The sequence below is a fragment of the Mchenga conophoros genome, linkage group LG19, assembly GCF_057382185.1.
Source record: "Mchenga conophoros isolate Kocher_MC1m ecotype Shallow Benthic linkage group LG19, M_conophoros_male_GT1.1, whole genome shotgun sequence".
In the NCBI taxonomy this organism is placed as follows: domain Eukaryota; kingdom Metazoa; phylum Chordata; class Actinopteri; order Cichliformes; family Cichlidae; genus Mchenga; species Mchenga conophoros.
The window spans coordinates 21,944,873-21,958,953 of NC_140544.1; the positions used below are offsets into that span (position 1 = coordinate 21,944,873).

Below are 14,081 nucleotides of genomic sequence, written 5' to 3' on the forward strand. Positions count from 1 at the left end.
TTTCTCAGCATAATTTTTAGCTCCTGGCCAAAGTCAGTGGAGCAGGTGACAAAATTTTAAGCTTTGTAACTGGCTAAATTGATATATTGCAGTCAAGTGAAATTCTCCCTTATTTGCACTTTTAAGGAAACTTTCCGATGCAGCTGCTCCTCTTTTGCATAGATGGTTGAAGTGCCGATCTGATTGGCAGCGCACAAGTTGATTCAGGTGCAGTCATTGGTGTCTGGTGTCATACATTTTTGATCCAATCATCCTTGGTAATGCCACCGAATTTGTGCCAAACTAGTGACTCATGTCTTTTGCCCACTTATCTGCAAATGAAGCACAACTGCCAGTTAAGCCAATTGGCTTTGATAGGGGTTGTTTTCTAACAGACAAAAGCAGAGAAGTGTGTGCGAGAGTACAGCTTTTTAAAGGTATTATACCGGAGGGTGAAAATTATGCAACAATTTTTGTAAAAGCAGAAGTTCATGTGGTGTGTGTGTAGGTGTGTCTTATATAACAAAGGGTCAGGTTTTATCTTCAGTGATGGAGAACAATTACTCTGCTGTAAGACTAGTACTGAGGAAAGCCATTGATATCCAAAGATGCTTTTAACAAAGAGCGTTATTTCTAGCCATTGTTGCCATCTCAGGTATGAGGGATGTAGTTTGTTACTGTGTTCAGCAATAATACTTTTTTCATTTATCAACAAACAAGGATAATTATTCTCTAAATGATTAACTCAATAAATGCAATATTTGCTGTTTCTTAAGATGAATGTACACCATCCACGCACAGTTCTGCGCCCTTCCAGTTAATTTCCGCTTTTTTCCACACTGTCAACATGCTCTCATTAGCTGATGCCATTAAAATAATTCAGTTCAAAGAAATGATTTAAACCCTGCACATAAATACTCCTAATTTTAATTTCTGTCACAAGTTTTGGTTTATATTTTGATTTCTCTGCTTACTTTCTAGCTAGTTTTCACTCCTTCCCCACGGCACAGTTGGTAATTGTGTAGTGTGTACTGTGAAGCTGGCCTGTCATAGCTCGTAGTCCATTTGTTATAGTGACAGTCTATATATCAGGCTTTTTAGATTAGAGAAAATACTCAAAAGTCATTCCACCTAACGTATGAGAACATCAGAGGTACCCCCAGGGGAACAAGTATAAGCTAAGAATCAATTTGCTCTTCAACACTTCGGTAGCAGTGCTTACTGCTCATTTTCTTCTCCAGTGTCATTACATGGCGGAGGAGAGTTGTGTAATAGTGTAATTATTTAACATGTGCAGACTAGAACAATGTGGGGTGATGACCACAAAATAATGTCTAAAGGCTGACATAATGTGCACTAAACAAGCTTAGCACCTCGTATACACACATGCCAGCCTGCATAATGGCTGAAAGAGTTGTTTTTAAAAACAGAGGACATTTGACAACAGCAGTCAAATATTTTGATCCAGAGAGTCATTTCAGGGCTATATCAGTTTCAGTGTGCAAATCCACTGTAGCATAAACTTAATGCAGAAAATAAACATCTCAGTTTCTTTGTTATTGTCTGAAGTCATGATGGTAGAGAGGAGTTTGTGGAGGGGGACGAGCTGTTTATGTTTTTGCACTGTTTTGGTTACCTGTAATCTCTCTCTATCAAGGCTCTGTGTAGATGGTGTGAAAGTGAAATCTCTTAATGCTGTAGTTCCTTTTTTTAAAGACATGTCTTACGTCTAAATAATATTGTCACAAATTAATTTATATATAATATTATAATACATAGTAATAAAATCAACTGGTACCAACAGTCAAGAAGCATGCACTTTGTTTCCTGGCCAGATCTGACCTGTAGGCTTAATCTGAGGTTTCGCACCAGCAGGTTATTTTTAGGGAAAGTACACAAAGTGGATGTGTAAAGAGATGTGAAAATAATTATTAATGTTTTCAAGCGAAAACATTTGATGAGCCTCGGACATATAATTTGAGTTAAAAATTACATGGTTTTCACCTGCTGATTTGGCAGATGTTACACTGGGCTTGTAGAGGCAGTTGAATGAAATGGGTGGCTGCAAAGCCTCCGGAAATAAAAACATATCCTTAAGACGTTTGTGTCTGTCATACATAATGGTGGAAGTTCAAATCCCGGTATTTCTTTTATTAAATATTTGCGTGAATTAAACCTAATTCTTTGCCTAGAAAAATCGAAACACGTATATAATAAATATATAATAAAATATCCCCTCTGTCGTCATTCCTTTAATTTAGCAAGATGGTACAATGACTGATACCCAGATTTTAAGGATCGTAGTGAAGTAGCAAGGAAACGTATTAACAATGTTGCCCGTGCTACGCTTACCGCTTATTTTTAATAAAATGACAGCTTTGTTTGGAGATTATATTTAACCATATTTTATATTTTACATATAAAAATATTCAGTGCATTTACATTTGACTTACTGTGCCTTTTAATTTTTTTAATGACATGTATGAATCATCTGTATACGTAAAACAGCTTTTTTGAATCTTAAATTTGCTCAGGAACTTTTAAGTTTAAGAGGAACTGTAGTTGTTAGTGGCTCTGTTGTCAATTGTATTGTCATTTTTCAATTGAGTTTGTGTTACAAATACTGATCTATACTTCCGGCAGCTACTTGTCTCTCCTTTTTGACGGAAATAAAAGTCTCAGTATGTTAAAAATGTAACAAACAAAGAATAAAATAATGTATGTTTAATGGTATGAGAAACAAGTATAACATAGTCAAATGTTTTTAATTTTTTTAGTACTGCTGTTGGAGCGTTTTATCTCGTGACCTGTCACAACCCACAGGTTGGGGAACAACTGGTTTCCTGTGGACAATGTAGCAGCTCAAACCTCCTGAAGGGTTTATAGTTGCATGTTGCGCTCATATTTGTAGAGCCATACTTCACACCCTCTAACCTTTGTTAGAGGATTACAGAGTTTATTTAGATGGTGACAGGTGTCCTGCAGGAGTTGGAGAAAATTTGCTTAAAAAGCAATCCTCATGAAAGAAATCACCCTGAGAGGACACGGAGCACTTCCTGTCAAACATCAGTTACACCAGGTTTTGCATCCATTTTGTACCCTTTTCTTCTCCGCCTGATAGCCACTTCCGCCTTCACGGTGTAGCTATTTGCATCGTATTGTTTTTCCTACAGATGGCCATGTAGAGAAAAAAGAAAAGATGTCACCACAGGTTTTAAGAAACCAGTGACAGTAATGAAGGATGCAGGCTCTCACACTGACACTGATATCTATCGTTTGTCTGTCAGGGCAGACAGCTCAGGTTGACCCAGTCAGCTGCACATGCACCTGACTCACCTTTACACTTCCATCAATATCGCAGAGTTCATCTCAAGTTTGACAGACAGAGACAGAGTCATGCTTTCCCTGTGCATAGCCAGTGGGGGAAATATGCCATGACTTCCAAGATAAATCTAAACTGGAGACAGCACACTTATGGAATAACCAATATATCATTTACAAATGTAATATTCTAGTCAGCATATTCCATGATAAATGCAATCTTTGTTTGTTTCCTCCTACCATTTATTAAGGCCAGAAAACAGAAAAATAAATAAATAAAATAAGGAGCTGTTTGATTTGATGGAAATTGCTCAACTGTTACACAAAAAGGCGGCAGTATAAGGTGAAGGGAGAGGATTCTTTTTTTTCACTCACTTCTTGCCAACTCGTGCATTTATGGCTTCTGACCTGCAAACAGGGCATGCCAAGGCTCTGCAGGAGACAGGAAATGTGTCATTTGTTATTAAGAACTTATTTATTTTAACATAGAAGAGGAATTGCATAAAAATTATCTGGGATGGTGAAACTCTGAATGTGTTCTTAAAGATTTGAAAAGTAATTTGAAGTGTTTACAAGCATTGTAATTCCCAGTTTTGCCCTTTTTAATTCCACCGCACTGCAACATGGAAGATACTTTATGTCTATAAATGTATGTAACAGTTTGTTTGTCTTACAAAGGAGAGAAATGACTTAATTCTAGTTTTAACATCCTGAACCTTTTAGATCCAATATTTTAGCTTCAATGGCTTAACTTTGGTGAGAATATCCACAGTGTGTGCCTTATGATGTAGTAGACATCTCAGACCCAGAGAAAGTGTGAATGCCTGCACTTCATGTCAGAGCCCCCGGGGGGTAAAAAAAAAATAAATCCCCCACTGTCACTAGAGATGACCCTGCTTGTTTTTCTAAGCACCCTTTGAGCTTTTTCAAGTGTAGAATTAGGGAGTGTTTGGGGACTTAACTGGGAAGCTTCTGCACTCCCACAACAGGAAGCATGATTGGTGATATTTGTGATTAATAGCTCATAATAGCCCTGTCTATCTCTCTCTGTCTTTCTCTCAGGCTCACTCTCTCGGCTTTCTTTTAAATAAATAAATTCATATGCAGTAAGTTTCTCCATATATGATTTAGATGACCCATTCCTAGAAGAAAAAGTCACTAAGATTCCTTATTCATCATTCCTTTAGATAATGAAGAAATGCTTTTTGGCTACTTTAGTTACCTCTCTTTTTAATTATCTGTAATATACAGGTTTATTTTCTAGAAAGGCATTTCACTTTCTCCCCGTGGCATCATTATACACTTATGACAGATAGCTTGTGCTATGATTGGGTGAAAATGGTTTATACTCCATTTCAGTTTTAATGTGATCAGTTTGGAACCATTACACCAGCTGTTTTCTGTGAAAACACCTTTGGCTCAAGGGCTGTATTTCAGTACTATGGTTTGCCTTACTTGGTAGTAACTAAAGTTTAATGGCTTGACCGAAACAGGGAGACCCCATGTTATTTGGGCACTTTTATGTCACATTTATATCATGCACTTCCTCGATTTGTCTTGTTTTTTTTATTTTATTTTTCACATATATACGTATATATATGTGTGTGTGTGTGTGTGTGTGTGTGTGTGTGTGCGTGTGTGTGTGTGTGTGTGTGTGTGTGTGTGTGTGTGTGTGTGCATGTGTGTGTGTGTGTGTGTGTGTATTGGGTTTTGTTTTGTTAAATAGCACGAAAGTGAAGATGCAGCCAAAATAAACCGTGACTTACTTATCTGGTGATTCCCATGAGTTCATCATCTCTACCGCTGCATTTTTTAATTTATCTGATCGCAAAAACATTCTTCTTTCATTTGTCCCTTTGTCCCTTCTTTCTGCTTTAAAAGAGCTTAAAATTAAGTTGATTTTCTAAATCAGCGTGCCCAGCCTCGCTGCTGATGGATATCATGTTAGCTTTGTGACTGCAGTGGAGCAACACCTTGCAGGGTTTGTTTAGCATTCCAGGTCCGATGTGTTTTGAAAGGTATTAATGGAGGACATGGAGGCATGAGATATTTCCTGCAGGTTCAGTCAGGTGCCCTTGTTAAAACTCGAGTCGGCCTGCAAGGTGACGCTTTGTCATTATGACACTCATGCTTCTTGTCACGCCTTGAAATCACAGAGCAAGCTGCGATTTTCTGCTCTGGCTCTCAATGAACCAAGTAATACGTTGGTTTTGGAAAACAATTAGCAATGTTGGATCGGTTTTAAAATGCATTAGAAAAAAATCCACTAAGCTGTTTATCTGTCACCTTTTTTTTAATCTCTTCGTGCTCTTCATGATATTTCACTAACAAAGTGTACATAATTTTGACATCTTTACAACTTTCAAAGTGTCAGTATTTTATAGAATTAATTAAAATAAGTTATTATTAAATTTAAATAATTAATATATTATAAATATTGTTAAGAAAGTAGTGTTTAAGCCATTGTTTGAGATTATAGCATTCATTGGGTCAAGTAAGCATGAGAAATAACCAGCTAGTTTGTCTTTCAAGTATTAGCCCATTAAACAAGGAAAATCTTGCTTCCAAGCAGTGACCTTCTCCTTGTGGTTGCTGGGAATTACAGTCATTCAATGTGTGTCTTGGCAAGATGGATGACACCTGCACCCATTGAGCAATCATTCCCTGGTGCGCTATTGTTGTTCTTTCTCACTTTTGCGTGGGAGCAAACTGTATGCATTCCCATGCCAAAACCAATGAAGATAATCATCTCATCTGTGTGATGTATGATCTTCTTTCTTTGGACAAGTTATCAGACGACCTGGAATGTCTGAATACCCGTGTTACCAGTGAAGCTACTTGTTGGTTCTGCTCCAAAGAGTCACTGCACTGTGTAGGAAAAAAAAGATTGACTGTGGTGTGATGCAGCAGTTTTTAACACCGATCCTCGTTGTTTTTCAGACATGTGGTGAATGTGAGAGCCAAAATAAAAGCTCTTTTTCACCACTCTGCATTGGCGATGGGCATAAAATTCACCTAATGTTGTGCCCAGCTCTTTTGTTTCCACTGCTCAGTTCACCTTCACACTGCATCTTAGCCTTGAATGCATGTGTCTGAAATACAAGTGTGGCGGCGTATATTTAAGTGTCTCTAAATGGCTGCGCTCCAAACACTCCTTTGCCATTAGCGCGTGCGCCTCCGCGTGTGTATGTGTGTCTGCAATGTGCTGAATGACAAGCCCTGTCAGTACTATTGTGTATCAGAAATAAAAGAACCTTTAAATAATGGAATTTTCTAATATGCAACTCACTGATGCATGGCAAAGCCATAAACATCAACCAGATGGTGGGTCACTGTAATATTAGGCTCCTCCTTGCAGCTGGAGGAGGGAAGCAATTGCAGAAAGAGTTGCAGCCAAACTCTGGCTAAATATAAGAAAAGTTCAGTAGTATCATCCCTTTAGTGCGTCCTCAGCATGCTCGGTGACTGCATCAGAGACTGTTGAGTGTGAAGTGCTCTCGAGAGTGTGTGGGTTCACTATGGCCGCACTGTATGATTAAAAAGCATTTTGCACTGGCAGTTGGAACAGAAAGGCAGGATACACTGGGGCACAGCGGTGTGAGAATGTCGAGGAAATTACATACTTGGTTTTTTACACAGAGACAGTTTGATGAAGTGTTTCCATTGGACATTAGCAGGAAAAAAATGAGCTGTCTAACATAATTGTTTGGAATTAATTGCTTCTCTGAAAATAGTCTCTATAAATCAGAATTTATTGCAGCAACAACTTGCATCTTTTGTGGACCTGTCATCACTTATGTAATAGCTGTGCCCTTTCTCGCAGTGTATTCTTTGTACTTTGAGTGAGAGGACACGCCACATCATTGTTCTGTTTTTATTCCACCTAGTTTTCCCAAAATGCAAATATGTTATCAAAATAATCACAAATTGGTTGCATACAACTACTGTAGCTGCTGTTTACAGGTTTTTTGACAAATAGAAAACTTCAGTGTGATTATATGTGCTAATATAAAATTGATTTCTAATACAAATGAATCGATTTTTCAGCACTGCTGGAAATCACTATGGAGTGTCTTATAAATAAACTGCTGTGTGAGTGAGATGTCATGTAGAGGTCAGTTTAGGATTATGGCCACAAACTTTATTTTTTTTCTTCAAGTCCACACAGCCTGTCAGTTCATCTGCCATCAACTCTTCTTCAGATGTCCTGTTTGCAAGGGTGTTAGACAAATACTCAGACAAACACAGCTGAGTTTTGCATTAGTGCTTGTCATCACTTAATCCTTTTGCAACTGCCATCTTGGAGGAACAAAGCAGCATACATTGCTAACTGACACGCTGTGGTCCATAATGCACTTAGACTTACATAATGATACCCTGAGAAGTGAAACACACCTCATGAATTGCTGTACCTAAATTGCATACTGTGGCAGACCTGTCAGTTGGTAAAGAGTATCTACTTATACTGGTTTGGTTATAATTATGTATCCTTTAGGCCCAGTTTCCCATACATAGATTAAACCTAGTCCTAAATCAAAAGTTGTTTTTCAGTAGGGATTAGATTTTTCTGTTAGTCTAGGGTTACATTTAATCCATGTATGGGAAACTGGATGACAGATTTCCTGTAATCTGAGGTTGATCACAAGGCCCGAAAAACTAAAGTAATCATTTTAGTAAAGTATTCAGATGTGCACAGATAGTCACACCATAGTGTAATGGTTTACACGTCCCTTTGGAGGAGACACACATCTCCTATGGGGTTGCATCAGGAACAGCATGTGGGGGAAAATCTGCCAAATGAAATGTGCCGAGCCGCCTGCTGTGTCGACTTCTTGTGAATAAGTCAACGGCCAAAAGAAGCATCTTCGTCTTTTTCTCTATTTAGATACGCACAGATGCAAAATGTATTCCATGGTTTTAAAAGAATGTAAATAATAGATTACTAATAGATTTTCTGCTCTGTTGTTTTCAGTGTAATTTCTGGTTTGTTTTAATCTCTGCTCATTCTACAACCTAGAGACACGGGCTTTTATTTAGCCATAAAAATGTAGTAGCACCTTTTGTTATGATACAAGTAGTAATGGCTAACTCATATTTCATTTCCACATCAATTCACGAAAATACGTTTTGCATTTTCCCTCCATTACACTTAATGCGGGAGCAATCCTGCTCTGCTGACTATGGCGTGGTGTTGGACCTATTTTACATGCGACTCCTGCTTTACTTTTAACTTAGATCACACAGAGGCTCACAATGAGTTGGGGAGAGTTGTATGTCTTTATCTTTGTTTGCCTTCCTCACAAGTGTCCACTGTTTGAAGAAGTTGTCTCTTTTTCCCTTTGCACTTCCTCCTCTAGTCAAGTCAAGTCAAGTTTATTTATAAAGCACATTTAAAAACAACCAAGGCTGACCAAAGTGCTGAACAATAAAATACAATCACCTTGAGCATGTTCAGTCACTTCCCAGAAAGTGCACAGGCTGATCGAGCAAACAGGCAGGTTTGGTTTCATCATGTAATCTGATTACCCGTTGAAAGATTTGACGTGCCTCGTCTTCACATCAGGCCTATTAATAGAGAGGACAGAAAACAATCTGTCCAATGGACGGTTGCATTTACCTCTCCAGCGCAGTGTCATTAAGAACCAAAGTCAGGTCAACTGAGCCGTAACAGATGGAATTTTGTTTGACTCTCTGCCACTGGCAACTTGGTTCAGTGCTTCTTAGTTCTCCCATTCGTACATTAAGATGCAACTGTAGACAAAGTAATTTTTACTGTGGTATTTCACTTGATAATTACTTCCCTGGAAAAACCCCAGAAGACACACGCTTTTATAGACAATATGTTTAATTGAGCAAATTAGAAAGACCCCATATTGCACAGCAGCTGTGTACACACACAGTGGAATCTGCAAGGGAAGCCCTCAGAGCCCCAGTAAAGGGATGCAGTGAGAATCGCCAGTTCAAAAAAAAAAATCCTGATTGAGTCAGAGCGCCTCCGTGCCAAAGCAGTGGCTTTTCAACACAGATGCACATAGTTAGCATGTGTGTGAAACCTCAGAGCCTTTCAATGATCACCCGGCTGCATTGATTCTGCTGGCATATTGCTGATGTACTGGGTTTGCACGGGTGATATAGTCGGTGGCTTCAGCACTCAGAGGGTTTTTGGACAGAAAAAGAAGTCTTGCCGGATCTCTCATTCAGACCAATGCATAAAAAACTGAGAATTACTGAAGTAGCTGCTGTTTCCAAAAGGCAGAGTGATAATCAGAGTGCTGATGAGGTTCTTATGTAAAGTTGCTTGGACTTGCATGGGTTGCACCTCAAAACCATTTGGTAGAAACATGAAAAAATGTAATTTTTACAGAACTTTCCAATTTAAATGGGTTTAAAATGAAAGCGAAACATATCACATGAACGAACATTCACTGTTTTTCCCCAGTTAGACGTTAAACAAGCTTCTTATCAGATTGTTTACAGGGTGACTGTCACACACACTGTGTTGCTATCTGATGGTCACAGAGATTTCGCATACATCTACAAGTTCACATGATCTATGTGGAAGATTTGATTGGCTCACAGCACTGATGTGATTTACAAAAACAGAAGACTGACAAAAAAGTCATAACAAAAAAATAGACTGATAAACGTTTGTCACGTTATCACTGTTTGTAGATTATTTATTATTTTATTCACATTTAGTTATGTTTTACTAAAATCTCTAAAAAAAAATTGTGTGCATGGGTTGACTGTCCCAAACCTAAATATGCTCAGTTTAGACTAAGTAGCAATTGCTGAGCATTTGGAAAGCCAACTTGAAACTATAGAGACTCAAACTCATAATTTTCAATTACTCTCATTTCTGACAAACGTATGCTGCCAATGAATCTTTCTTCAACATACTTAATGCTGTCTTAACCATCAGAAATGTCTGGTTTCTGTTTGTAGTCCAGTTGTATTGACCAGTCATGTTTGAGCAGGCTTTGGTTTCATGCTGGTAAACAGTCTGTGCAGAACGCAGAAGGAGTGCATTTGCAGAAATACAATCTTGAAACCGTTGGAAATCATCCAGTGACTGATAAAAAATGCTTTTCATTTATCTTCATTCGTAAGCAGTCATCAGTGCAGTGAACAAAAACGAAAGCAAGGAAAATAGAGACCGAATTACCTATTCTTTTTAAAGTGACTAATCTTGACTGTTCTTTTTTTTTTTTTTTTTTTTAACTTTTTTTAGGTCTGGTAGAGATCTGCTTGATGCATCCCCTCGATGTGGTGAAGACGAGGTGAGCCACATTTTCAAAATAAAAAATTCCTGCAATACCTTTACCAAATGGCTACTTACAAGGACGCCATTTCAGTCCACATCTGCCTTGAATCTTCTTGGTGGGCATTTGCATCTATGCTGTGAAGTTCCGAGCATACCAGGTCCCCCAGCTCAGCATGCCAAGCCAGTTCTGCAATCCACATTTAAGCAGGCCAAGACAAATGCCAAGAGCCTCAGACGTTTTGTGGAAAATGAAATGCATCATTTACCCATTTATTCCTCACACAATGTTAAGGTTAGATGTTTTCTGTTTTTTTTTTTGCCTCGTTACCTTATTTAAAAAAAACGCCCAGACCTTTTCTTTCTGAGACTTGCAAAATAAAGCCCATGTCACCGAATCTGTTTGCAGTGTTTTAATGCCTTGTTTCCGTTACCATCTCCTGTTTGTGTGTTATGCAAGAGCGGCAGCAGTCACGAGCTGCAGAGTGATCAGGAGCCTCACACCACAGCGTCTCAGCCAGCCATAAACAGGTCGTGGGCTACTACTAAAGCTTTATAGGCTTTCACAGGCCCAGCCAAGACCCCTGGCTTCGTTCTGGGCCCCCCTACCCCCATTCACTACTTGTCCGTAAATTGTGCAGCTTTTTCTGTCATTTACGGCTGCAGTTTCTTGGTAAATAAATTGCTCGGCGTGCCTTTTAAAAAAGTGAGATGGTTGCACTTTAAAGGCAGTGCCACCACCAGAACACAGAAAAGGAAGCACGGGGGATAAAAGCCAGGGGTGAGCGGTGTTGTATTAGTCGATATTCGATACTTTGAAGGCATACCGTGTGATTTATGGTCATGTGTGGAAGCTATTGGGGTTTATTACAGGTAAGTCTTGAGCGCTGCCTGTCCATCCTCACATAGGGTCAGGGTTAAAAGTGCACTCACTATTTGCTTTGTAATGCTCTTCCTTAAAAAGTGGTAAAAGCTGCACTAAAACTGGACAGGTTTATCTGTTTGTTTTCTGTTTGTGTCGCCATGTGTTGACGTTGATAGGCAGATTTTGGCTGGGAATTGGTCAGTGTAATCTGATTCCTTTCTGTCTTAAATAGGGGATTTTTAAAAATTAATTTAAATCACCACTATAATCAGTATATGAATTTATAAACAACAGGTAGTTGCTGTTTATTTGGCGTGATAATTACACACACAGCTTGTATCTTTGCCGTACACATACAATGCCATGTATGTGTAAATATGCATTCACACTGTACATGTTCACACATGTTCTAACACTTAGTATCTACACATGAATTCATAAACCAAGCATTACATACCAGCTAATTGGGAAACTGAGGGAGCTGAAGTCTATTAGCAGGAACCTTGGAGCCGAGACGCAGACACACCTCCACTGGGTTTCTCTCGCTCTCTGTGTCTCTCCCTCTCTCTCTCAGGCATGGCTCTTATTAGGCACTGGCTCCTGCTTTATTGTCCACCGGTCCAAATTGAACAGCAACTGGTGTAAATTTACTTTTTTCCACCAACACAGAATCAAAGGAGCTTTTTTTTCTTCCTTTTTTTCTTTCTCCCTTTTTCTTTCTTTTGTAGTAAACCCGCCCTAATGTGTACCTGCCGTGGAGTTGATGTTTACCTGTATTGCAAATGAGGATTTGGCTTTCTCCTCTTTCACAGGGACGGGGGGAGCGAACTGCAGATTTAGGACTAACATCAGCAGTTTGCTTCTCCACCAGTAGCCAAATACTGCTGTTATGAATCAACAAAATGTAATGTCACGGACCATTTGGCAGCTTTTACTCATCCAAGATGACTGATTTGGTAGATAAAGAAATAGCTAGACAATGTAATAGCTCTACATATCTATTAAAGCACTTTTGAGTAATGATAGCCAGCATTTCATTAAAGCACATTCGACATTGCTTTAAATATGGGCAAAAGTAAAAGTCTTGTCAGATGACTCACAGTGTGTATTTTTGCCTTTGTTGCTGCACTTTAACTCTCTGTGGTGTGTTTACTGACCAGTCAAGCCATGACTCCTGTTACTCACCTTTGCTAACAAGTACATCTATCTTACATCTGAGGGACTCCTGCTGAGCCCACCTGCCATCAGTTTGACTTACAACCGCTTTCATCGTTAAAAGAGAGTTAAACATACAGTTTCTTGGGCACAAGACAGCATTTTATATTTTTGTGCAGCAAATGAATCAGTAGAGGTTATGTCTTGATAAAAAAAATTCTTAACTGCAAAGTGAATTTAGTGTGAATTGCCCTTTTGGTAATATAATGCACATTTCTGTTAATTGTCATACAATTTCAGATAATTTAATTCAAAATATACCACTCAGAGGTTTTGACTTTTCTTATATTGTGCACTCCTCTGGATAATAAAAAGCCTCAGATATAAATAAAGCATACTTCGCACAAAGCAAAGTTAATTGCCCTTGACCCTGATACTCCCGTCATGGACATGGGCAGGAATGTGGAGGTGAAGAAGGGGGTGGGGGGGGGGGGGTGGGGGGTGATACGACATGGGAAGGGGAGGGCAGTCGTCACTCTAGCCGAGAGAGACAGTGGGACCGGAGTTACAGCTTTTCATTAACCTGGAAACCACCTAGTTACATGGTTCATGGGCTGTTCTCAGCTCACTTGGAGGTAACAAAGGGTGTCGGGCGGCACTTTCTGTAGGGGGGCTGTGCGCTCGGGGCACCCCATCTGAATCTGATCAGGTTCCCCCTCTCATTAGAGAGTCTCAATGAGCCCGCATTTCCCTTCATGTTGAGATCCTGTTACATGGAGCTCCACCCTTATAAACATGCATGCGCAAACATACTCACACACACATCTGAAACAGCTTCCCATCAACCCTTATGCTGTGCTTCCTTCCAGAGAATGAAACCACACCTTCCTCATGTCTGTGTCTGCCTAAGCAGCTTGTGTCACAGGGAAGCTATTTTTGCTTCTACAGTGCATACATGATCGGATGTGTTTGTTTTAATAAGGCCCCATATTTTTTAAGCAATCGCTCTGACGGAGCCACTCCTTCTTTCTATCTTGTCGCCCTCTGCACCAATTCTGCCTTTTTGCCATTCTAGTTTTTTGTATCCTCTCCTTACGTATTCCTTGTTTGTTCCTCTAAGTCTCTTTCTTTGTCCTCTAACTGTGCTTCATTCAACTTTTTAACCTTTTAAATACAAACGCTTTCTCGTGTTTTTGCATTCTTCTGTGGTTTCAGTTTTTCAGCAAACGTCTCAGTTAACCTGTTGTTGTTTAACCACTACGGTTGTTAATATAAACCTTATTACATAACTACTTCATCAATATCATGTGGAATCTATTGTTTAAACTTGCATCTTTTCTTCTGAATTTGTAGTTAGTTGAGCGATTATATAATGTTTTGTTTTAGATCCCTGTTGTACATTTTAGAAGATTTGTATTGAATTGTGCAATTCTGTAAATTGTGTTGTATGACATGGCTGTCACTGCAAACCACTAAGCCTGCCAGTAGCTTGTTTCAAGC

General features: G+C 39.1%; 1 protein-coding gene across 1 annotated transcript in view; it reads left to right on the forward strand.

The window, feature by feature from the left end:
* slc25a21 (solute carrier family 25 member 21) overlaps window positions 1-14,081 on the forward strand; it is an 85,686-nt gene that overhangs the window by 46,246 nt on the left and 25,359 nt on the right. Inside the window, exon 3 of the mRNA XM_085257688.1 lies at window positions 10,532-10,580. Within this exon, the coding sequence (XP_085113814.1) occupies window positions 10,532-10,580 (49 nt within the window). The remainder of the gene's footprint in view (window positions 1-10,531; window positions 10,581-14,081) is intronic.